The sequence below is a fragment of the Ptychodera flava genome, chromosome 15 (assembly GCF_041260155.1).
Source record: "Ptychodera flava strain L36383 chromosome 15, AS_Pfla_20210202, whole genome shotgun sequence".
NCBI lineage: Eukaryota > Metazoa > Hemichordata > Enteropneusta > Ptychoderidae > Ptychodera > Ptychodera flava.
The window spans coordinates 37,467,529-37,491,445 of record NC_091942.1 but is presented as its reverse complement, the minus strand read 5'-3'; the positions used below and the strand labels follow the sequence as shown (position 1 = coordinate 37,491,445).

The following is a 23,917-nucleotide window of genomic DNA, read 5'->3' as shown; positions in this document are numbered from 1 at the left end:
GGACGATTTGATGCGTTGCGTTGTACGTTTCTATAAAGAGCATATTCTTGTTATTTCGAAACAGTTGCTCAAAATACAACGTTTATTTTATGCAGAAAAAGTGCAAAACGTCACGAGTGCAAACGTACGTGTTAACTACGCGTATGAATATATCAATTTTAATACAAAGTTTAATAATAAACGTAAATGATATTCTTTCTGTGTAATGAAAACGTTGACAATATCAAATTAAGGTTCCAAGACAAGATATTGACCATTTTAAACTAACAATTCTCTAGTGTTTAATAAGCTCAGAACCCCGTAAATTATATATTTTCAGAAAGCATAGATATAGGGGAACATTTTGAGTACCATAGTGTCATCATTGTTGACATAGCTATCACGTGACAGGTAATTTCATAACCTTTCAAAAATCGGTTTTCCCTATGTTTGTTTCAATGCTTTGAGATATGTGGCTGAAATTTGTGTGAGCGCAAGCTGTCCTAAGGGTCTTCAAAAAGGTGTCTCAGAATTTTTTAAAACCTTCTTAAACAGTTTTTATGCCAGAAAAACTTCCAGAGCAGTGAATTTAACCGTAGTTGATTTCTTTAAAATTGTGCTCCAAAAAAACTAAGCAAGATATAAAAAATCTGAGACATACTTTGGAAGAGCGTTGTGACAGCTTGCATTCCAGCAAGTTTGAGTCAGATATTTTGAAGTATTGAGACAAAACGTAGGGAAAACCGATTTTTGAAAGGTTATGCAAATTACCTTGTCACGTGATAGTGATGTAAACAATGGTGACACTGTGGTTACCAAAATGTTCCCGTATATCTAGGCTTTCAGAAAATGTATACATTACGGGGGTTCTGAGCTTATTAACTGTTAGAGAATTGTTAGATTAAAAAGGTCAAATTTCTTGTCTTGGAACCTTAATAATCTCGAGGAAACTTTCACTTGACAGTCACATAGCTGACCTAAATTACATGTACAGACGGATAACAAAGGTTGAATTCGACAACGAACAAACTCACTTGATATGAAATCTGACTCTGAAAAGAGTTCCTCTAGCGGCTGACGCAGACTGGGGTGAGAAAACAGTGACTGTCATACAGTGACTGCCTTTCCCTCTTGAATCACTGGCGGCACTCCGGACATTTTGATAGATAAAATTCCAGGATGTAAATCGTCATGATCAAAGATCCAAGCCAAAGTTTTATCATTTGGTAGTATTTACCTTCAATACATGGAAATGCACATGGTTTGGTCAAATTCCTATCCAGCGACGACGAAAACCTTGTCAAATATCAATGTTCATGATCCTTGAAACCACTGTTCAAACGATCAACGAAGAGGAATAGAAGCCCGAGACTGAAACAGCGTCCCTTCTGCACAGAAACTTTGTCTACAACCGTCTGTTTAATCTACAAGGATCGAGGAGACAGGCGACTACAACTCTGTATGTCCACTGGATAGACAACGTTTCTGCTGAGTTGAACGTTTCAGACCACTTTCACAGCAGATATTTGCATGTCGAACATATTCACACCTACAGTCCTTTAAGTTAATTTGAATCTCACGTAAAGAGAGCGGAACGATTGGCATTGGTGTGCGTGTATGCAGGTCAATACAATTTTCTAGGATGTAAAAAAGTTGTGCCGAAAAAGTAGCACACAACAAACAAATGAAGAGACACGTGAAATGTCAACAAACTGTTGTTTTGAAAACAAAATAGCATCCAGAAGACTGAGGCTTTTAACCACACAAAGTATGACGTTTACTTCAGTCGGGCATTGACAGTGAAATATACTCATTGACCCTGACAGCTCAGATACAGCGATATATTCATCCAACGATGTTGTACTTTCTGTTTTTATTTCAATGCACAATATCAAGTCAGGGGCAATTCCTAAGCAATTATTTAATACGTTTCTTAAAATGTAAAGTCACCATAAATTCACGAAATAATTATGGTGTAGCACCCATGACATCGTAATATGCCGGAGGTGAGTCTTCTGTCGACTCAGCGGGTTTCATATCATCCGTGCTGACGCTGTAGTAGAAAGAAATGAGAGATAAAATATCAACAATGGAACTGAAAGCTGTAGGTGGTTAAGATCGATAGAAACTAGGCACTATTGACTTGGTACACCACAAAAGTTTCGTCCTTGATGTGGTAATCGTGCACATAAGCGAATTTTTCAGAGCATCTTCGCACAATCTATTGCTTTACTTAGACAATAGCACTAGATATTTTGTCTATCCATACAGACAGTAGAAAAGTTTCTGTACTGTCTATGGTCTATCCCCCTTCAATTGTACTATTTTGTGTTGCTTGAAATATGTTCAATTTCATGCCCACAGTGTTCGTAGATTGTGTCAGCAACAACCTCGAATGAAACATATGCAAAAGGAAAGCACTTAGATTTTCTGAGCTTGAACGGACATCAGATGGACTGTTTTTAACACTGGATAAACGGTATGGGTGCATAAATTTTCACGACTGACACCCATTCGACAAAGTATAGACCCACTTACATTTCTGAACTCCATTGAACATCGGATGCAGCTGCAGCATGATGCGTATCTACCTCTTCTATGATCGATTCCTGATTTTGCATCAATGATAACTCATAGGCAGCACCCTCTGCAGTCTCCTCAGTGTGCTCTTCGCTTTCCTTTCGTTGCATCTGCTTGTGAATGTCATGGTATTTAAAACAACCATAGCAAAAACATAAAAGGCTGATAAAAGTTACAGCACCCCCTGTACTGACAATCGCGATATTTCCCATTTACGGCTAGGGTCGTTATTAGATACGTATATGAGGAGAAACACTCCAATCACAGAGAGAACTATTGCGATGAGAAGAGCTATGAACGTAACGCCAATTGACTTTACAGTCTGTCTGTCTATAATGTCAGAGTATGTGCGACTTCGGCTGAAAAACTCCTCCAAACCAATTATCATTAGTTGAAGACGATGATGGCTGAAACGACCATGTTGTTTTCTTTCACTGTTTGTAGTCTGTCTGTCAGAGCAGTTTCCATCACTTGCAGATTGAGATCTATGGTTTGCACTTCCACAACCCATAATCAGCTATCGTTGTAAAGTAACAACTTCCCTTGAGTTTCGTTGACTGATTCTGTTGCTACTGAGCCTGCCAATGGTAAAAAGAAATCTTGATTTGACAAAAGTGACCAACATGCTGACATAAAGCTGTTAACAGTCTATAGCGCACCCGAAGAAAATAAGGCCATACATTTGTTATCGAAAACTGGGGGATTTCCCTAGGGGCCTCTTAGAGCTCCCGAAGCAAGTGAAACCACTGTGAACATGTTGATCAGTAAACTAATGGTGCTACTGTATAGCCTGCATTCAAATTTATTAATTATTTAGACTGCAAAGAAGCATAAATTTCGAGTTTCCCGTTCACTCACTCCTTACTCCTTTAAACAGATGGCATCTTGACCTATAAGTTGACCTCTTGAAAGTAACAAGATTTGGTTATACCTAGCTTTCTATTTTGACAGTCACAGTGGCGCAATACGTTTTCACATACCTCAACTCTTTATCTTATACGCCAACCTCCTAATCACTTGCGTATATTTGTGGAAAACCTGTTCTGTTCTTTTCTCGCGAACAATACGGGGTGATGATCAAGCTCAATGTCAGAGAAATCATGTGCTGGTCTTTGTAGGAACGCAGTACTTGCACAAACAGCGCCATGCAGTATTTGACAAGCACATCTGTGGAGGTCGGGTCATACATTGTTCTGTACGCCTGAAAGGCTGGATCACAACTTAGCCCTGTGTATGGCTTCATGTGCACGAATACTATGACAGTCTGTTTATTAACCTTCGAACTCTGGCTACAGGACGCTTTGTGAAAGAGGGCGCTGTACCAGTCGAGATTCGAGGTGCAGTCAGTGTAGCTGGTGATTCTCCAGACGAAAGTCATTCTACTCAAGTAAATTGCCACATTTCTAAAAATCATCAATTCACGTTAAAGCTCCACAGGCTGTATCTTTTGGCTATTTTTTCAGAACTTTTGTTTTGTGGTTTCCCTACACTTTCCGCATTGAATCCCTAAACTGTAATTTAATACCAAGTATTTAGCATATCAACACAACCTATATGAGTATAATCTCCATTGTTGTACTTGGGCCTCAGCCCAAGTACATTTGTTTTCATTCCGTGGGAAAAAACTGTAAGGTATAACCATTTCTGGCTGAGACCAGGGAGGGCAAAATGTATTGGCTTCATCTTTCTTGGCATAATAAATGGCGTAATGATGTTAACTGAATGGAAGTGCTGCTCTCAGCCACTCTTGAATAAGTGAGATGTGAATATAAATGCTTCTCTATCTGAGTTTTTGCCTCAAAATCTTCTGAATATAATCAAAATGTGCATCGAAATGCAACAATTAATGCACCCTCCGTTTACTAGGCGATGGCACGACCCTTGCTACACCCACTGGACGAGCCAAAGTGGGAGGGGTAATTTCGGTTTGGTCGAACAGGAGGCTCGAGACCAGAATTTAACATTTAAACTTGAAACATGTTAATCACTGACAAGATGTGGATTAGTGTTAATCAAAGAGAAAGTTTGAAAAGGAAAGGTTTTATATCCCGGACACGATGAAAAACATTACGACTGGAAACTGTACCCCGGTTGAGAATAGTAATGCCCACAGCGATGGAGAACACTTATCCTTGAGCTGAGAAAACCAGACCATCATTTCGAAATAGAGCTGCAGATTCGAGAAGCTCGTTAAAAATAGCTTGGTACACCCCATAAAGGGGTGGTTTCGAGTCTTGAGGGCAAATTTCGCCTCCTTCATTTAGAAATCGTACGTTTGTTTTTCCAGGGGAACACGTCATTTGACACAAAATTTGCATGAAAAGGGGTCGCCAGTAAGCACGTGGTCAAATCTGGCATAAGAAACAATATGAAATGTTGGGTAAAGCCAGTCCAAAATAAACTGATTTGAACTTTGTGTTTTGTAATTTATACCACTGCAGTAACATGACTTTTTTTGACAACATCACACAATGTAATACGTTTTGAAACTGAATACTCCGACGTATTCTGTGTCCCCTTTGCTAAAAAATACGGTATGCCGATTACCATGTAAGGAGATGATGACGTCAAGACAGATTTGTAGTGCGTTTGGTCTTGGATGGTGCACGAAGTTTTGTCGAGGTAGCTTGTGTATTTATTTCCTAAATGGGAGATATTAGGGTCGATCTAAAAGAAGGCCGAAAAATGTTATGATACTCTAAGCGAGCTGAACTCCAATGCGAATGGTTGGATAATTTGGAGGATGTCTAGACTGATCTCGTCTCATTAAGATTATTTGGCGGTCAGTATTGAATTTCAACTGCGTCACAAGTTTGCGTCGAACGGTCAACGAACGATATTTTAGAAATCTGGAGACATGGCACATCGCAGTTTTATTTTAGTATTTTATATTTACAAAAGATGTAAGAAGCAATGATTTTGTTGAAAATTCTGAAAAAAATATAGGAAGATTTGATCGCGAACACATTTTCACTTGGGGGTCAACTAGCCCTGCGTACGATGCTGTGTGTTCCGCTACAGCTACCGCCCCGCTCACCACAGCCCTGCAAAGACCCGTACGTTGGGTCGGTGACTTCAAATCCATTTTGGGACTTGACGTAAAAAGCCAAATTACTGCCGAAATTCAGCGTTCTTGGGCCCAAGTCGTATCCCAGCCTACCTCAGCTACTCGATCGCTTCCAAAAATGACAGTCTTTTATTCACTTCTCGTAAATAACCGTCGATGTCGGCAACTCTCTCGCTGGCCCTGCGTACGATGCTGGTGGACAGAATTGTCCCCGAGGTTATCGTTCGCCCAGTTAAAGCGATGAAATTCGTTTCTTCGCTTCGATAAAGTGTGTATGTGCGATGTATGATAGTGAGCATGCTTGCGTGAGTGCTTCACGAACTCTACAACGTGTTGAAAGGTCTCAGTCAGAAAAATGTAACAACTTAGCCGGCTATTGAACCACTCTTTATTGGGAGTGGAGATTTAGCCGACTGGTTCTGTCTCAGGCCTCTCAGCTAGGCGACTGATGCCGTATGTTGTGGGTTCGAATCCGATTGAAAACTATCCGTATTTTCTATCCTGGGTCGGTAACACTGCTGGTGGACAGAATTGTCCCCGAGGTTATCGTTCGCCCAGTTATAGCGATGAAATTCGTTTCTTCGCTTCGATAAAGTGTGTATGTGCGATGTATGATAGTGAGCATGCGTGCGTGAGTGCTTCACGAACTCTACAACGTGTTGAGAGGTCTCAGTCAGAAAAATGTAACAACTTAGCCGGCTATTGAACCACTCTTTTTTGGGAGTGGAGATTTAGCCGACTGGTTCTGTCTCAGGCCTCTCAGCTAGGCGACTGATGCCGTATGTTGTGGGTTCGAATCCGATTGAAAACTATCCGTATTAGCTGTAGCACATAGCATGGTACGCAGGGCTTGGGGTCAACATGGGGTCGCAGCCATGTTGCCTCAAAACTTATTTCTGTCTGCACTCAAAACTCAAAAATGTCGCATATGAACCTGAAAAATCGATGTAATTTTGTCAAACTTCGGCGAAATTTCAGCCTATAGACAAAATTTCATCTATGGTAAGGTAAATTTACTGAAATTTGATCGACAAATAATCCTGAGCTTGAACGTGACAGCTCGCCTTCTCCGGGAAGTCATGCATCCGGCCAGCTGCCCATATGGCCGGGTGCATGAGATTGTTTTCAAGCGACGGCGGCAGACCGTACGGGGCTCTGGATATGAACCTACCGCCGGTGTAGCTGTAATAACTGTTGCGTTGTTTTTAATCACCACGGACGAAGTCCGAGGGGACTTATAGGTTTGGTCATGTCCGTGCGTCCGTCCGTCCGTTCACGCCTAGTACCCAACCCCATACAGATGCACGTCGATTTGTTTCACAATGCTATCAAATTTGGCCGTGTTAGAGGACTTTTTAGTTTACACCTCCTTAGACTCCCATGTATAAGGCAGTTCTCCATAGACTCGCATGTATGATGCCAAGAAAAATAAAAATTTAGTTTCTCATCGTATTCATATTGCCTAAAGGATGCAGTGACCAGTTTTTTTGTCCCCACGGATAAAGTCCAGGGGGCTTATAGATTGGCTCATATCCGTCCGTGAGTCCATCAGTGAGTCCATCGGTTCACGCAGATATCTCAGACATTTTGACAAAATATCATGTGACCTTGGTGACCTTTGACCTCAAATATACATTATTGTCCATAACTCAGTAACCACAAGTGCTAAACCTTTCATATTTGGTATGATGGGACACCTTATGATGCCACATATTGTACTCCATTAATTATGTGCATATCTAATTATGAGCGAGCCGATAGAGCAAGAGGTCTGATTTCTGGTATATAGGGATAAGTTAACAATATAATTTGTTTGATAAAACTTCACGTGACCTCAATGACCTTTGACCTCAAATATACATATTTGTCCACAACTCAGTAACCACAAGTGCTACACCCTTCATATTTGGTATGAAAGGACACCTTATGACACCATATATTGTACCTCATTAATTATGCGCATATCTTATTTTGAGCGAGCCAATAGAGCTAGAGGTCTGATTTTTGGTATATAGGAATAACTTAGCAATACAATTATTATGACAAAATGTGACGTGACCTCAATGACCTTTGACCTCAAATATATATATATTTGTCCACAACTCAGTAACCACAAGTGCTACATCCTTCATATTTGGTATGATAAGACACCTTATGACACCACATATTGTACCTCATTAATTATGCGCATATATAATTTTGAGCGCGCCAATAGAGCTAGAGGTCTGATTTTTGGTATATAGGAATAACTTAGCAATACAATTATTTTGACAAAATGTCACGTGACCTCGATGACCTTTGACCTCAAATATATATATTTGTCCACAACTCAGTAACCACAAGTGCTACACCCTTCATAAATGGTATGATGGGACACCTTATGACACCACATATTGTACCTCATTAATTATGCACATATCTAATTCTGAGCAAGCCAATAGAGCTGGATGTCCGATTTTTGGTATATAGGGATAACTATAGGGTAGAAATCTAAATATGCCCATCTAAATATTAGACATCTACCATCGAGAACAAAAGAATTTGCTGTAATTTGAATTTAAGGAATTCCCGCTATAAATAAAGAACCCCTGCCTCAAACTCCACAAAAGTTGCTAGACATATTTTGCAGTTGTCATGCCATTGCTTCGTTTAATAACCAGTTAATCAAATGCCTCATTGACAGGAGGAAATTCAAGACCATATTTGAATAGTAGTATATATTGTCCTCAAAATTACCCTATCAAGGCCCAAGTACTCATTGCCTTCAGCAATACTGCCTTGTTTTTGTTGAAAATTGTATTCAAGTCTGCACTAGGATTCATTTGTAAACAATAAGCAATGATCACTACACACATACAAGCTGTGTTGACAAAAAGAATACTCGAAATTTCAGCATGACAAACGGATCAGGGTCAGACACGGTAATATACAGAAACAGAATACTGATAAAATGGCCACAAGTTACAGCTTATGTCCCTTTAAACGCAACATGAAATATTATGTTTCTCCAAACTAAGATGTTCGAATCTGTGACTTAGCATGGATGGGTTGGATATTTCAGTTTGGTTCAACCACAATAACATTCCTTCGTATACAGCTTCAGATTCATACACTGATGGTCTCTGCTGTAACAAGAAATGCTAACATTCCAATCATGGCTATAGCTGTGGTTTGACAGTAAACCGTGGAAAGGGAACATGGAAAAAGCTTTGATGGATTTGAAACACAAGGATCGCTTGAAAAAATTGCATATTTATGATTGCACAATAAATAAAAGGTATAACATTGCAAAGATACAATTGATGGTAAACGTTATCAATAAAAACTGTAGCTGCACGGCAAATGTCTTATTTATGGAAAGAGACACGTGTATAATAGTAGTATGTATGCTTTAATATATACACGTATATACATATGTAAACACACAAACTTATATATATATATATATATATATATAAAGTAAACAGAAATGCTGAAGCATATATATATCTTATATATATATATATATATATATATATATATATATATATATATATATATATATATATATATAATATATATATATATATATATATATATATATATATCAAAGTTAAGTAGCATTAACCTGTCTGCATTTACAATATTTACAGAAAGGCAAAGTTTTTCTGGTCTCATAGTACCAGGTGATAAATTTCCTTCATATTTTTATTGATAGCATAAAGTTTTGTTATACATTTGATCAGAAAAATGGAAAGACTTTCCATTCTTAAAAACTGCTATTCTGATTTTCGTGGGATACAACTGACATTTAAAGTTACATTCTGTGTGCTATTTTAAACATTCTGCCAGTTCCAGGAGAGCTCTCTTCATCATGTTCATGAAGAGAGACATGGTTGTACGATCATGAGTGGAGCCGCCCTTCACGGTCGACCAGACAGGGCGGATAGAGAGATACCACTATATACATACCAGTATGCTATGGGCATTATTAATGTTCGTGCATTTCGGTATTTGTTGTAATTATACAGAAGTAAACCACTTTAGAATGGATATGAGGATAGTATTCCAAGTCCATTTACTCCTTGAAGTGTATGATCATGAATTTGACGGGAATCAAACACATTTTAAATTTCATTAATTTCGCGAGTTCGTCTCTCAAAAAGTTATCATAAAAACAAAATTAAAACAAATGTTTTTTTTCATGGTCCTTACCCTGTAAATTATTCGACAAAATGATTTTTCTAGATTAAAACCCGTTACTATGTATAATAGTTATTATAATAGTGCAAATATTAGTATGGGTTTATGATATAGTACTAGTGGTATAAACATAGTGGAAATATTAGTATGGGTTGATGATATAGTACTAGTGGTATAAATATAGTGCAAATATTAGTATGGGTTGATGATATAATACTAGTGGTATAAACATAGAGCAAATATTAGTATGGGTTTATGATATAGTACTAGTGGTATAAATATAGTGCAAATATTAGTATGGGTTGATGATATAGTACTAGTGGTATAAATATAATGCAAATATTAGTATGGGTTGATGATATAGTACTAGTGGTATAAATATTTCGCTGGAACAATTTACTAATGGGAATCACCATTATGAATGCAGTTTTGCATTGCTATGCAAATATTTTTACATAAAGAAAAAAGTTGACTCGATCATGTGTTCGAAGCATCAGTGTTTGGATAATACACGACACAGAATACTTGCAGCAGTTATATAATACCTAGCAAAAACTGGCTCGATACTTTTATCTTCTTTATTTTAAGTTCATGAAGCCATTGATTAACGACACTCTAACGGCTAAGATGTTGGTGCATCCGAAGGAAAAGTAGCATTATTGCTGTTTGACATCACTTCGTCATATGTTGGTGGCGGCGGTATATCTGCATCATCGATATCGTCCTTCATAACTTCACCGGTGGGATATGGAGGTGGCTGGTGTGAATACCAACATGCTGCAGTTGCTGTCGGGTCGCCTTCAGAATCAGATGTGATTTCGTGTATTTCAGCATGCGTTCCCCTGTTGCTGCGGGTTGAGAAATAAGTTCAATTGTTGCGATAAAATTTATTATATTGTATTGCCATAAGGGACTGGTCAGTTTCTTCGGCCTGGGGGTGCGGTGGATTCATGGGGGGAGGGGGGATCACCCTGTTTTTGACTTTGGTGATAGGGGGGTCACCATGTTTTTGAAATACCCAATAGGGGGGTCAGTATGTTTTTGGATTTTGACATAGGCTCATCATTGCCTAAAATGCATTGTGTCAGCCACAAATTCCATCATTAAGTTGCATTTTTCGGCGCGCCCTTCGGGCGCGTAACTTTAATAATCAGACATATTTTTCAGCACGCCCGACTTTAACATATCAGGCATACATATATCAGAAATATTTGTATGTTCAATATTTTTCAGTGTGCTCTTCGAGCGCATTACTTTAATATATCAGACATTTTTCAGCACGCCCTTCCGATGCATGATTTTAATGTACAAGACATATATATCAGAGATATCAGGATGTTTCATATTTTTTGGCGCACCCTTCGGGCGCCATACTTTAATAAATCAGAGATATATGTCAGAGATATCTTGATGTTTGCTAAGTGAAAGTGTACCATTATGAAATCTGCTGTTCATATGAAAAGCATGACAAATTCCTGATACTTTTATGTTTTCTCTATGAGAATTCAGTATGAGAAAGCAACATGCACAATATTTCACAATATATATTTGATACAGTGACTTATTTTAGAGATAGAAAAATGACAAGACATCTTTCGTTCTCATTGATGCAACTATTTTCCTGTGTGTCTCAGGTTTTCTGTAACAAGATGCTTTTTTATGACTAAAATAACAGTTTAAAAAAGGCAGTTTTCGTCATTATTAGCTGTGCTTTTATGGTTTCAATGTTACAAGAAAAGGTCCTCTCAGACATCGCACACATCAGATTTGGCTAAAATAGCTCGCTATGGCTTTTCAGGAGATTTCATTGGATGGCTGGCAAGTCTTTAATACCCATCAAAGTTTTTGATTTACTGCTTTTTCCTCTTTGATATTAATGATTGACATCCATTTCCATTTCTGTACAGCAGTTCAGGACATCTGGTTAAGCATAGAAAGTGTGAAATACATTAACAGCTCATTCAAAATGTACTGTATTCAAACTTTAAAATTGACACTTTGAAATTCCTATCTTATAACTGACATGTCAACAATTTCATTAAAACGAAGTATGACTCTTTAAAATATAAATATATATAAAATAGAACATATATATATATATATAATATATATAATATATATATATTATATATATATATATATATATATATATATATATATATATATATATATATATATATATATATATATATTTATATCCACCTTTTGTTTTACCGTTGTTGCGCAGGGGGGTCACCCTGTTTTCGAAATTTGGAATAGGGGGGTTCAGCCACTTTTTGAGGTCGGCAAAAAATAATCCACCGCCCCCCCCCCCCCCCCGGCCGAAGAAGAAACTGACTATTCCCTAAATGTCAGCAGACGGTTGTAAATATTTTGGACACCAGGCGATACTAATACATTCCATCGTTTACAACTGTTCCAACTGCACGTTAACTATTTAACTGTTAACTGTTAACTGTTTAAGCGGATCAGTAGTATTTGAGAATTTTGAATAAGGAAACCAAATTTGATAAAAAGACTTATTTGCAGTATTTATCCTTACCTGTTTTGGTGAACGTTACCGAACATCATGGTAAAAGCATTTGCAGCAGGCACACCTGCACTGCTGTCGATGGTGGTGACTGTCGTTGTGCGTCTTCCTGTTTCGTCGATGGTTGTTGTATACTGCCACCCACTGTTGGTGGGCATACCGGAACCAGTTGGCTCTAGATCTATCGTGAATACCGACCCCTGATTATCTGTAGTGTTTCCAGAAACGTTACCCGTTTCGGCATCAATGTCTTCCTCTGTTATTTCCATGCAATAAAATCGCATAACGTAGTAAACAACCATACCTACAGTTGCCAACGCCAACAACACAGAGCCAGCGATTATCTGTCCTTGATTGTACGGCACACCTGTTCCAAGTACTGTACCGCCAATTATATACAGGAGAATCGAGAATACGAAAATGAGTGCAGAGATTTTCAGAGGATCTGAACTTGTGCCCTGCTGGGAGGTGTCAGTCGTTGGTTCAGCACTGGCGTTGGTATTACTAACATTCCTTCGGCTCTTTAAAAACCCTATACCGAAGGTCCATCTTGCGTGGCGACGACGACCTCGACCTGACCGGATATGTGTTACGTGACCGTGATGTCGTCGTCGATGGTGTTGATGTCGTCTACGGCGGGCACGGGCTCGATTTTGACGTCGACGGCGAGCCCTGGCTCTGCCCCCTCTTCTCTCACCTTTTCCCATTTCTATCTCCTAACCATCATGGCTGTATGGACTCCATAGGACTGTTGCTGCCCTCCGCGTTCTGTTCGGTATCCTATTCGAAACTCAGTCCTCGATCCTCAATGGCGTTCCGAAGTTCAATACAACTTCCAGTCTGTTAAACCATAGACCCCGATGCATTATTGGCTTGGCAATTTAGTTCAACAAACGTTTCTTTACTCCTCTTGTCACACTGTTATTCGTCATCGCATACAATCGCCACCGAGTAAACAAAAAGCTGATAAATGGCTAAGTAATATTACGTAATGTAACTTTCCTTGTGAAAGCATACATGTACTATTGGTCAGTCTCCGACAATCATGTAGTATGTGTAGTATTGATATTAAGAAAAGAAAACAACCTTATAGCGAGGCGGTAATGTTATACATATTTGTTAATATTACACTGTTGAAGGGATGATCGCACAAATTACCATAAAAGGATTTCATGTTTGCATTGTTCTTATATAACATTACGTCGATTTGTGCTGTGGTGCAATTTCATATAATGAAGGTCGCTGATCAAGTACAGAACACTACAGTCACGTCAAAAAACCGTGAGAATACTTATCGCCATGCAACTATATTAGACTGAACAGATTTGTTCCAATCGGTGGTTACGTAAAAATGAAGTAATGTAAGCAAGTTATGACTCATTAACGTTATTTTTTGTGTGAAATGCTTTCACTGAGATGACAGCAATACGACTCTACGCCGTCTTCTCTGAGGTTGTATTGAGCGTCGCTCAACTTGAGAGTTGAACACTCTGGGTAGTGTATGTGAGCGCTAATAGGGTTCACTTTGTTTACCTGCAATATATCATATTACAAGTTGAAAATTCTTCGTGCAAAGTTTACTTCGTCCGAATATAGGCCTCATACATTTAGTTCGTTTTTTTATTTGGCTACATAGAACATTTTAGCTAGCCCTACGAGTATGACGAGAGTGTTCGGCTACGCCGCCTCGATACTCTCGCCATACTCGAAGGGCTAATATTTAGCATAACATTAACGAGATGTAACCACAGATGGATGAATCCCGGCAAAGTTGGAGCGACACCTTCCGTACGCTGCAGGTGAGATGGAAGGGCATTGCTAACAAATACAGGGAGATTCCAATAATAACATCCAAATAATATCATCCTTGTATTTAATGATTAAATCACATTTCAAGGATATCTAAAACTGTAAAACAATGAGTCATTACAGCAAATAATAAAAAGAATGCTCTTACGAAACTCAATCGTTGTCTTTTTACTGTTTTTTTAATCAAACAATTTAAACGAAAGCTTGATAAGAGATAGGTCAGTCATCAACATAAAGTATACGTTAATAATGTAAAGTAAAAACAAACAAGTACAGATGAACGATCTGAAAACAGGCGACGTGAAAGAAAGAAAATAGAAATAATGATTTAATGTAAAAACAATGAGTTCCAAATGCGCCCTTGACTTTATCTGTAAATATCTTGAAGTGTAAAAAAATAACCATAAATTAATTAAATTTGTTCTTTGTCGTGTAATTGAAACACAAAGTATTCATCATCCATGAAGACTGCATTTTGTTGCTTTGCGAGGTAAGGATGAACATCACAAATTTGATATTTCATACAGAAAGTGAACTATACAGAAATAATACTATGCGATGTTGCATATCATCGTAAATTCCTGGTACCACCACTGGTTCGTTTTGTATTGTAGATGAAATTTCATTCCAAAACAACTTTTTTTCTGTATTTTTTCTGTCTTTAGTGCCGACTTTGTTGAAATACTCCCTCATCGGGCATGCTGTTTATCCAAGTAATTATACGATGTGGTGCTGTAAGTTGTGAAATAGATCTATATTCGAAAGGACCTATGAGTATAAGTCCAATCAAATACTACATAAGCAAATTAATGATTAAGCAGGAACAAATATGAATGATAAAGAATTTTTGGAACTGAAAATCTCTTTAAATCTTTCTTTGATAATTTGATGGCTATTTCAAAGCCGCTGTGTTGGAATATGGGTACTTTTCTTTCCGATCATGCCAAGTTTGCCTCCCTGCTCCATGCAGTACAAGAATACATATTCCTACGTTGGTTTTAAATTAATCGGAGGTGCTTCGAACAAGTTTTGTAATTTTATAAAAAACCGAAGTTATCACCAGTCATGATAGCTAAATATCTTCTGAGTACCCTGTTTGACATGATTTAATTTGAACTCGATTTCAAATCTCTACATTCTTGAAAGTTGCAGTATTGTAAATGTAAGTGAGACGTATTGTTATCATTCTATGTGATTAGCTCTAGGCGCTATAGCAATAATAGTTGTTGAGATATTGGAAATACAATGATCATAAACATCCATTATTGCTTATTGTGTTTGCTCAAGTCGGCGAACAGAATAATGAACCAATATTAGTGAATATTATGGAGAGTTCTCATTTTCGTAGATGGTGCATGAGTTTCTGATGTTCAGATATCACGCGCAGACTCCATTAGTTATAATAAATGTTGCGTTTATCGCAAAGTAACTCTGAATGAGCGTTAGTATTTTCTTCGTAATCGGTAAAGTAGGTAGTCACTACTTCAACCACAGCCTCTGTTCTTCATTGATTGTCGAGTGCGGTAGACTTCAATCTGTTCGAGTGAATTTATTTGAGAAGAATACTTGAGTTCCAGGGACTTCAATTACCATCGACATATCGGGGTATATATGTTGGCACGGTGTACATACACGTTATGCATATAGAACATTATCACTGGGAACTGTAGGTGGGTGTGCTTCGGCAGGATTGGTCTGGTTTCTATAAATATAATGGACACAAACTAAAGGGATCAGGAAGGTATGGACGACAAATTAAGTAAAATATTCACAAAAACATTTAATATTTGACTGTTCCAGATCTGATGATGATCGAGAAGAAGATGGATTTACAACCGAAACTCGATAATGTGTAATTTTTGATAATGAGAAGTGCCTGTATCATTTGATCCTCATTGTTAATCATTTAGTACTCAGATTTACAAACATAAAATTGCACGATCTCTCCGCCGTGTAGGGATCATTGATGGAGGGACCTCCGGACAGTTTTCTTGTCAGTAGAGTTTGGACTGTGCGGGTCTATCTGCAGTTATGTGCTATCTTGAAGCTACTTGTTATCTGCGACTCTTTATTTTCCACTTTCCATCACCAGAATTACTTTGCCATTAAGCAATACAAAGCTTTCCTTTGTCAAATATAAAGAAAATAAATGAAATAAAATACTTTTATTCTTCCATGCAATTAAAATAACTCCCTGATTTGTACTCCGTGATGTCACAAATCCTAAAATTGTTAATTAGGCGTTTGCAGAGACCTCAAAGGTGTCCCTGACTTCAAAGTGGTCGGTGTTATATGCATGTATGTCTTAATTTTAATATATTTATTGATGTTCAGACTTAATATGTCCATTTACTCATCCTTTTATTACAATATTACTATAGAGTAAATCAGGGACACAGTCTACTACTAGGGTAGAGGGTAAAATCATCTCTCTATTTCTCTGTCTGTCTGTCTCCCTCCCGCCCTTCGGAGACTAGTCACTTTACCACCGGTCTGGAAACACGGCTGATTTCTTTGTAACAGAGCTTCATATTGATAAACTATACAATTGACACCAGTCAATATTGTACATGTTATGTCATTTTTACCTGTTGAATTACATGTTAACGTTTTCAAGTTTTGTATAAACTGCACGTACAATTCGGTGACAGAATTCCAGCGTTGTAATCACCCAACAAAGGAGATGAAATCAAGCGGCAAATGAAAGTGTTTAAAGCTTTCTCTGTTTGACATTGTTGACCTAGCACATTCAAGAATAATTCATTTTTACATTTTTAAAACTATTAATCACCATGTTCATCCAAGTTTTGCAAGTTGTTCATTTAAGCTTCTAAATGATGCGAAAAGTGTTGACAAATTCCAAACCAATCAATATCAATCCCTGCCCTCAACGGTATCGGTAGGGGTAATTCACGACTTCAACGATGGGCGTTTCAAGACCGGTGGTTGAGGGAGCACCGCGCCTTTCTGTCATACAAATACGGCCGGTCACCTTCGAAGATTTGACCTGATAAAACCCATTCAGCAAATTTGCTGGGAATACCATACAAAGAAGACACTACAGCTGACACAATTTATCTCATATCAGGATGAAAAAATGATTTTGAAAACTGCCACAAGATACTTTTTTCCACTATTCGCTAACAAAGTTCCAAGATTGCCCGCAAACAGTGGTATTCTCCGCTCAGTCCTTCCATCGGACTTTAGTTTCCAAATTAAAGCTATCGCTGATTATAAAAGAAGAAAATTCCCCTCACTCTGAAAGGAGTAAAAATGCCCACCCATCAAGGAACCTTTGCCTGTGAACACCTTTCTTGCTGAGTGGTCCAGTCATTTACATACAGGGAAAGTAGACAGCGACAGTCCACTTGTACGTAACGGAAATTTTGTAAACAAGAGATGGTGTTGTTCTTGGTCTGTGCCAGTGCGGTTAATTAGTTTTCATATTCAATCATAATAATTATGAATGCAGGTCACCTGAGTACTGTTATTCCAAATTCATTATTTCTAGAAACTTCATTAAGGAAACATTAACTTAATTGCATTGATGACTGTTCAATAAAAATTTACATTAATAGAAAATGATACTTGCTGGAGAAAGCATGTTTTTCACACTGCCATTACGTTACATTCTGATAAAACTCAAATTAATCATATTAATATTGATGCAATATCAGAACTCAATATCACCTGAGAAACAAGATCGCAAGCACTATAAATAATTGCGATATGTGTTTGCTATTAATATCTAGAATACAGACAATATTATCAGCAGTTTCAGTTCCGTTTCCTTGCCAATCGAGTAACAATAAATGTTTAATTCAATTTGCTGATTCTGTACATTTCAAACCTCTTTTCAACTTCATTCGACATTTCCCTCACTTTTCGCCAGGCAGCACTTGAAGTATGAAGTAATATACTGAACAATTTTAAGAAACTAATGTACCATTGTCTGAAAATTGTAGCATGTCTCTTAAAGTGCAGTAGTGCGACATGATGTGATGTGTCCATATAGAGAGGGACTATCTCAGACAGTTTGTGTATGAGCTGATAACGTTATATACATAACATACCCGAATATCGTGTTGTATGAAGGTGGTTGAGACTGATCATTCCCTTCATTGCCTGCGATATATCCAGGTGGGAGTGTTTCATCTTTCCTTCCATGTACCATTGCATGTGTGCCAGTTGGCTGATCCTGTGACGTCATAACAACTTGATGTTGACCTTCTGTATTCGGAGGGACAATCGTTTCATCACCGACGTCAGATTCCGTATCGCTGTAATTACCTACCATACATGAGCCGCAAAGAAGGACGGCTATGAGGCTATTTCCACCACCTGTACCATGAGTTCGCCGTCCAGCTCGTCTTCGTCTTCGTCGACGAGCTCCAGCTCGGCGTGCCCGTGCCCGCCTTCTCCCTCCTCGTCTACCACGTTCTCCTCCTCCCATGCTATCTTAGAATGATGTCTTAGGATACTGTAAGGGAAATAGGGTAGAAGTAAGGGGAGTAACTCGAAAGTAGTCTTCATTCGATACGGCTATGTAGACTTTAATTATCATTACGTGCATGCTGCATTGGTAAACAATGGGTGTTCAATAATTGAACAACATACATTTAGGGAGCGTTCAGTTTTTACGGCCTGGGGGGGGGCGGCAAAATCTTGTCGCCGGTGTTCAAAAAAATATAGACCCCCCCCCCTGCATTTTTCGTGAAAAAAGATGACCTCCGCTTTGTCAGACGAAAAAAATTGATGAACCCCCCCCCCCCCCCCCCCCCCCCCCCCCCCCACCCCCCCCCCCCCCCCCCCCCCCCCCCCCCCCCGCTGAAAAAATAACCAAAACGCATATGTCAAATTTACCCGCATGGTTTGGATTTGAACTCCGGTACGCGGCACACTTTATTCGTGTAGCAGAGATGCGAGTGCACAAACTTCTCAGCCACATCCATGCAAACGTCTGTTAATTAGGACGACTGTAAGGCAATTTTTAACTTTATTACCATAGACAACTTATGTCCATGGACATTGTATAAAGTAAACTTTATTGGAGTGGTTCGCCAAAGGCAGCCCTCCGGTTAAGAGGGTCATGGGCCATTACGTAAAGTCAACTTTATTCTAGTGGGCCACCAAAGGTGGCCAGCCAGTAAAGAGGGTCGATCATGGCTATTGCATAAAGTAGACTTTACTGGACAGGGCCGCTGAAGGCGCGCGGCCATTAAGATTGCCGTGGGGAATTGCCGGTAAAGAGGGTCCATCATGGCCATGGCATAAAGTGAACTTTATTGTTGGTATTATGTTTTTGAAAATGTGGTGACCCCCTTTCCTACCAGTGTAAAAGCGATGACCCCCCCCCCCTTTGCGGATTCCAAAATTACGATGACCCCCCCGTGGATTTTGCCGGCCCCCCCGGCCGTAAAAACTGAACGGTCCCTTATTTGAATAGGTAGGCAGTCTAATTGTAATTGTTCTGCTAGAAGAAATGACTTTGGGGACCTCCTTGAAAGAATTAAAACGGGAATACCCAGTGATAACTTTAGAAAATATGTCATATATTGCGGTGCAAGATTATTTAAACATTTAAAAAACATACAAACATTCTTATAAACTATTCTATCTGGTAATGGCATTATATGCATTGTTTGAAATAAATGCTCGGTCGAAGCATTATACCTTGCATCACACATCACTCTGATAGCACGTTTCTGAATCTTATGCAACCCTTTCATAAACGTTGATGCTCCCCATAAATGACAACAGTAATCCAAGTGTGGTAAAATATAGCTATTATAAAAAAGTTTTCTTATATTCATGGGTAAAAACTGAGAAATATGAAAGGTAATATCACCATTTTCATTCAAGAACACGATTGGAAGAACTAATTTGGGATTATTTGATCTTCATATTTTTCAAATTTCTTTAAAGTGTTAGGTGCCCTATAGCTGAATGTTGCAATATTACAAATTACTCATACAAAAACGTGTGTAACTTAAAAAGAAAAGCAGATGAGCTTACATTTGCAGGTTAAACCGAGACTGCTTCACTATCCAATTATTCCAAATTAGTTCCAATCGTGTTCAAGGTAAGTATAGATTACTACGTCAAAAAAGAGAAAGAAAAACAAAACTACAAGAGGGACAACTTGAACCACTGTATGCAGTGCAGTAAGTGTCTGCCATGGATAGGCTTGGCATGCTACGTGTACACCCGTCCAGATCCTTCCTAGGCTAAGCCACAAAATTTCTCTTGTTAGTGAAAGCAATGAATGCAGTGACTCGTCATTTGAGATTAAAACGTGTAATATTTCCATAAAACATATTTATATCTACCATAGAAGTTTTGAAATGATGTTAACTTAACTATTTTCTGAGAAACCCTGTCTTAGCGCTATATGTTGATAAACTGTTTCTTACTCAAAAGTTTTCTTATGAGTTACAAGCTCTACTGTATCTCAGGAGCCGAGATGCCTTACTGTATCTCAGGAGTTGAGATGCTCTACTGTATCTCAGGAGTTGAGATGCTCTATTGTATCCCAGGAGTTGAGAAATGCATATATCATAAGCTGAAGCTGGCGATATATTACTGGACAAGTAGGGAAAGTTTATGATTTCAAAATTAAAATCTTCCCTTTTGTCATGTAGCAACAATTATTTTTATATCTTCCCACAAGACGCTCAATGATCGTGTTTATTTTTAAAAAAGCATTTATTTTGACTGTCGCATCCTGTCACTCCTCATCGGGCTGGTTGTTTTACTAACCCGAAAGACTATTTCTTCGGTCGATCTGTAAAATTCCCATTCTCATTTCCGCCATGCTGTAAACCCATTGAATGCAATTTTCCGGTTACTGTAGTATCTTAATTGATATTGGAATTTTACACCAAACGATCCTGTTATAATTCAAGATACGAACGAAATACCTTACTTTGACTCTGTACCTTTCTGTAGTTCAAAATGTAGAAGGTCAAATTTTCAACAGGCAATAAAATGATCATTATGATTATTTACAGCAGATTTCATTTGTTCCTCGTTCTTAGCCTTTCCACATTCCCGATATTCTCCGTTCCTAACCTGTCATTGTTGAAATTGCGCTTTTACCTAATTTTTTGACCCAGTCTCTTAGAAATACATGTGACCTATAACCTTGTCATATTCTAGGAAGCTGTTTTTTATTTAATATGAGCGAAAAATTAACATTTCTCTCCCATTTACATGGCGCATATTACCCATTCACCTGGAGATATTGTAAAAAGTAGCGTGGTGACACCCTTTTATTAAAAGTGTAAACTAAATGGTATTATGTCAGGATTTTATTCGCCAAGTTTGGTCAAAATGACACCATTCAAAGCGACAGGAAGAAAGTTCGAAAATTATGTAGTGATATAATTTCGATATCGTCATTTTGTAATCGATACTTATGTAAAAATTTCTTTACAAACATCATGAAAACTATACATTCGATAGATATGGATCTTAATTCTTGGTATTTATTAAAATTAACTCATTTGCTAAGCTTTTTATAATTGCTTTCTTTAATTTAAGTGAATTATATCATTTTTATTTATTTCTAACGACGCCATTTTAACGTCCGTTTCCATGGAAACGAGCGTGGTGACCCCCATTTTTTATTTTATTTTTGCACTTGCACAACTTCCAAGAATATTTGTGCAAAGTTTCAAGAAAATGACACCACAACTTAATTTTGACGTAATTCGTAGTACTTCACCTTAAAGCTCGCTTTTTTATTTTTTTTTTATTTTTTTTCTTCAATGTCAACTACAGTTTCTTATTTTAGTCCAAAAGCATATTGAGATACACATTATTCAGCCTGTCAAATCAGCATGTACATGTGTACAATACAATGTTATTGCTGACAATTGCACGTAGACTGACTGGTCCTAGTTGCTTGGCTTTTCTCGGACACACGTCAGCTAGTGGGCCATTCGTTCACCCAACGATCTGCGAGACAGTCTGCCCGAGTAAATTGCTTGAAAGTCGCTATCACATTATCATCAACGCGACAGTCTGCTGGTCTATTCCTTAAATTTAATATTTATAAACTCGCAGACTTGGGACAAACTTTATAGAAAAGCTGGGTGTTTAAACATGAATGGGGAGTTGGAACAAGCGTTTGCAGTTGACATACAAAACAAAATTCAGTAATTTAAATCATAAAAAGTTACAGCTTGTGCCTCGTTTGTACCTCCATGGTCTCTAGATCTAAAATTGCATACCTAAAACACTCGATTGCTGAGTCAATTATGGGGTACCTGAAACAACTGGATCAACGTTAGGTCTGGCTAGACTGTTGTCAGGACCCATGAGTTGACCGAACAAATGAACCATCTATTGTTACACTGCACCTGGAGGAAGGACCACGACCCGACGTCTTGATTCAACCTCAATGCATTACATAACCACCTATGGCGACGACGCACAAAGAAGTCGTCGCAGTTTTTGAACTCATCTGACTCATACCCTCCCTACAATGTTTCTGTCAGAGAGAAGGGATGCTTTAACACCGCAATGCACAGGTCACGGTTGGCCAGGAAATTAACTGTACCTACCATATCCTAGGGCTGAAACAGGCGACAGATCTTGTTGGACCACCCGGTTAACTTTTTTGTAAGGGTGAAATAATGGAACGTCGTCCACTGTTGTTTTCTCACTCTCCGGCCCCCTAACACTGAGATTATATTATAGTTGGCAGCGTCGGTCTCAACTTTCGATTCAACAGGTGGCTAACAGACGCAATTCTTTCATCTGCTGATCTGAGAGTAGGGCATGAGCCAGCAGTCACCACAATAAACAGCAGAGAAACTAATGTCAATGCATAGCACTTAGTGTTTCCGTGACTAATAGTGACGCTGAGCTTGCTGTTTACTGTTGTTATGGCAACGCGCGCGGCTCATGTCACACGATCATAGTTGCATGGAGCACTCTACATGTTGTTGGGGATTCAATTACAATTCACACTGAAGACATGGGGCAAGGTAACTTCATCACATTGTCAACAGATCATTGTAATTTTTTACACATTCACAGTTATGTAGATTTGTTTTATTTGCGACTTTGTTGAAATAAATTTATCTTTTTCGAAAAAAAAGACAACAAAAAAACAAAAAAACACATCGTCAACAGATCTGAAGTTCAAGGCTGCACTTGGTCTTGCCTTCCACAGAGTTTTTGTGAATTAAAATACTGAAATATTACTTTAAAGTATATATATCCTTTGAAATGATACCCATCCTATTATTTGCCAACAGATTTGAAGGGATATATTCTCATTCTTCCTCAGGATGATGGCATTATGTACATTGTCCAAACAACCTTGAGGTACATTTTATGTTAATCTCATCAACCTGCTTGAATATCGGAAGGTCCGTTGGCTGAAGCTTTTGCCGCTCTGCTTGTAAAGAATTTTTTTTTCAAAATTGCACAACAATACTTAGTATATTCACTTTGTTAGCACAGGCCATACACCATATTGTGTATAATGCTAATCAACTGATTCGTTGTCTGGACTACAATTTGTTGTCAAAATAACATAAAACATTTTACCAAATGCATTGTCTTTGCAATGCTGATACTATGTTATGGGGAGAAGGAAATGTATTTGATTTATTAAAAAGTAGGAAAAATATTATCAAAGATTGCAGCTATTCTTCCTCAATGATTGTGAAATGCAAGGCCTTACATTAATATAAGCCCAATAAAAATATGTGTTTCTCTGGTAACCGAACTACCCTATAAAAACCTGCTGACCCTAC

General features: G+C 38.2%; 1 protein-coding gene and 2 long non-coding RNA genes across 4 annotated transcripts; all 3 read right to left on the bottom strand.

Annotated features, from left to right (window-relative positions):
- Positions 1-490: 490 nt before the first annotated feature.
- LOC139152104 (uncharacterized) lies at positions 491-3,842 on the bottom strand. The gene is made up of 3 exons (XR_011556551.1): positions 3,540-3,842; positions 2,518-3,137; positions 491-2,032 (listed from the first exon to the last, which is right to left on the bottom strand). It is a non-coding gene; the product is annotated as an uncharacterized lncRNA (long non-coding RNA).
- Positions 3,843-9,295: 5,453 nt separating this feature from the next.
- Positions 9,296-13,208, bottom strand: LOC139152092 (uncharacterized). 2 transcript variants are annotated; one of them, XM_070725194.1, is made up of 2 exons: positions 12,351-13,208; positions 9,296-10,650 (listed from the first exon to the last, which is right to left on the bottom strand). In XM_070725194.1, exons 1-2 carry the CDS (start codon positions 13,043-13,045, stop codon positions 10,431-10,433), a joined length of 915 nt encoding a protein of 304 aa, XP_070581295.1. In that variant the 5' UTR covers positions 13,046-13,208; the 3' UTR covers positions 9,296-10,430. The 2 variants fall into 2 exon arrangements, with proteins under 2 accessions (XP_070581295.1, XP_070581294.1); XM_070725193.1 differs by having other exon boundaries at positions 9,296-10,656; positions 12,351-13,206.
- Positions 13,209-14,307: 1,099 nt separating this feature from the next.
- LOC139152103 (uncharacterized) lies at positions 14,308-23,015 on the bottom strand. Its single transcript, XR_011556550.1, has 3 exons — positions 22,715-23,015; positions 18,221-18,627; positions 14,308-15,849 (listed from the first exon to the last, which is right to left on the bottom strand). It is a non-coding gene; the product is annotated as an uncharacterized lncRNA (long non-coding RNA).
- Positions 23,016-23,917: the final 902 nt, after the last annotated feature.

Bases quoted from the DNA above. Each gene is read 5' to 3' on its own strand.
- LOC139152092 (XM_070725193.1), bottom strand. From the start codon at position 13,045: ATGGGAAAAGGTGAGAGAAGAGGGGGCAGAGCCAGGGCTCGCCGTCGA. The intron at 10,657-12,350 runs GTAAGGATAAAT...CTCAACCCGCAG, and splicing joins GGTAACGTTCACCAAAACAG to CAACAGGGGAACGCATGCTG.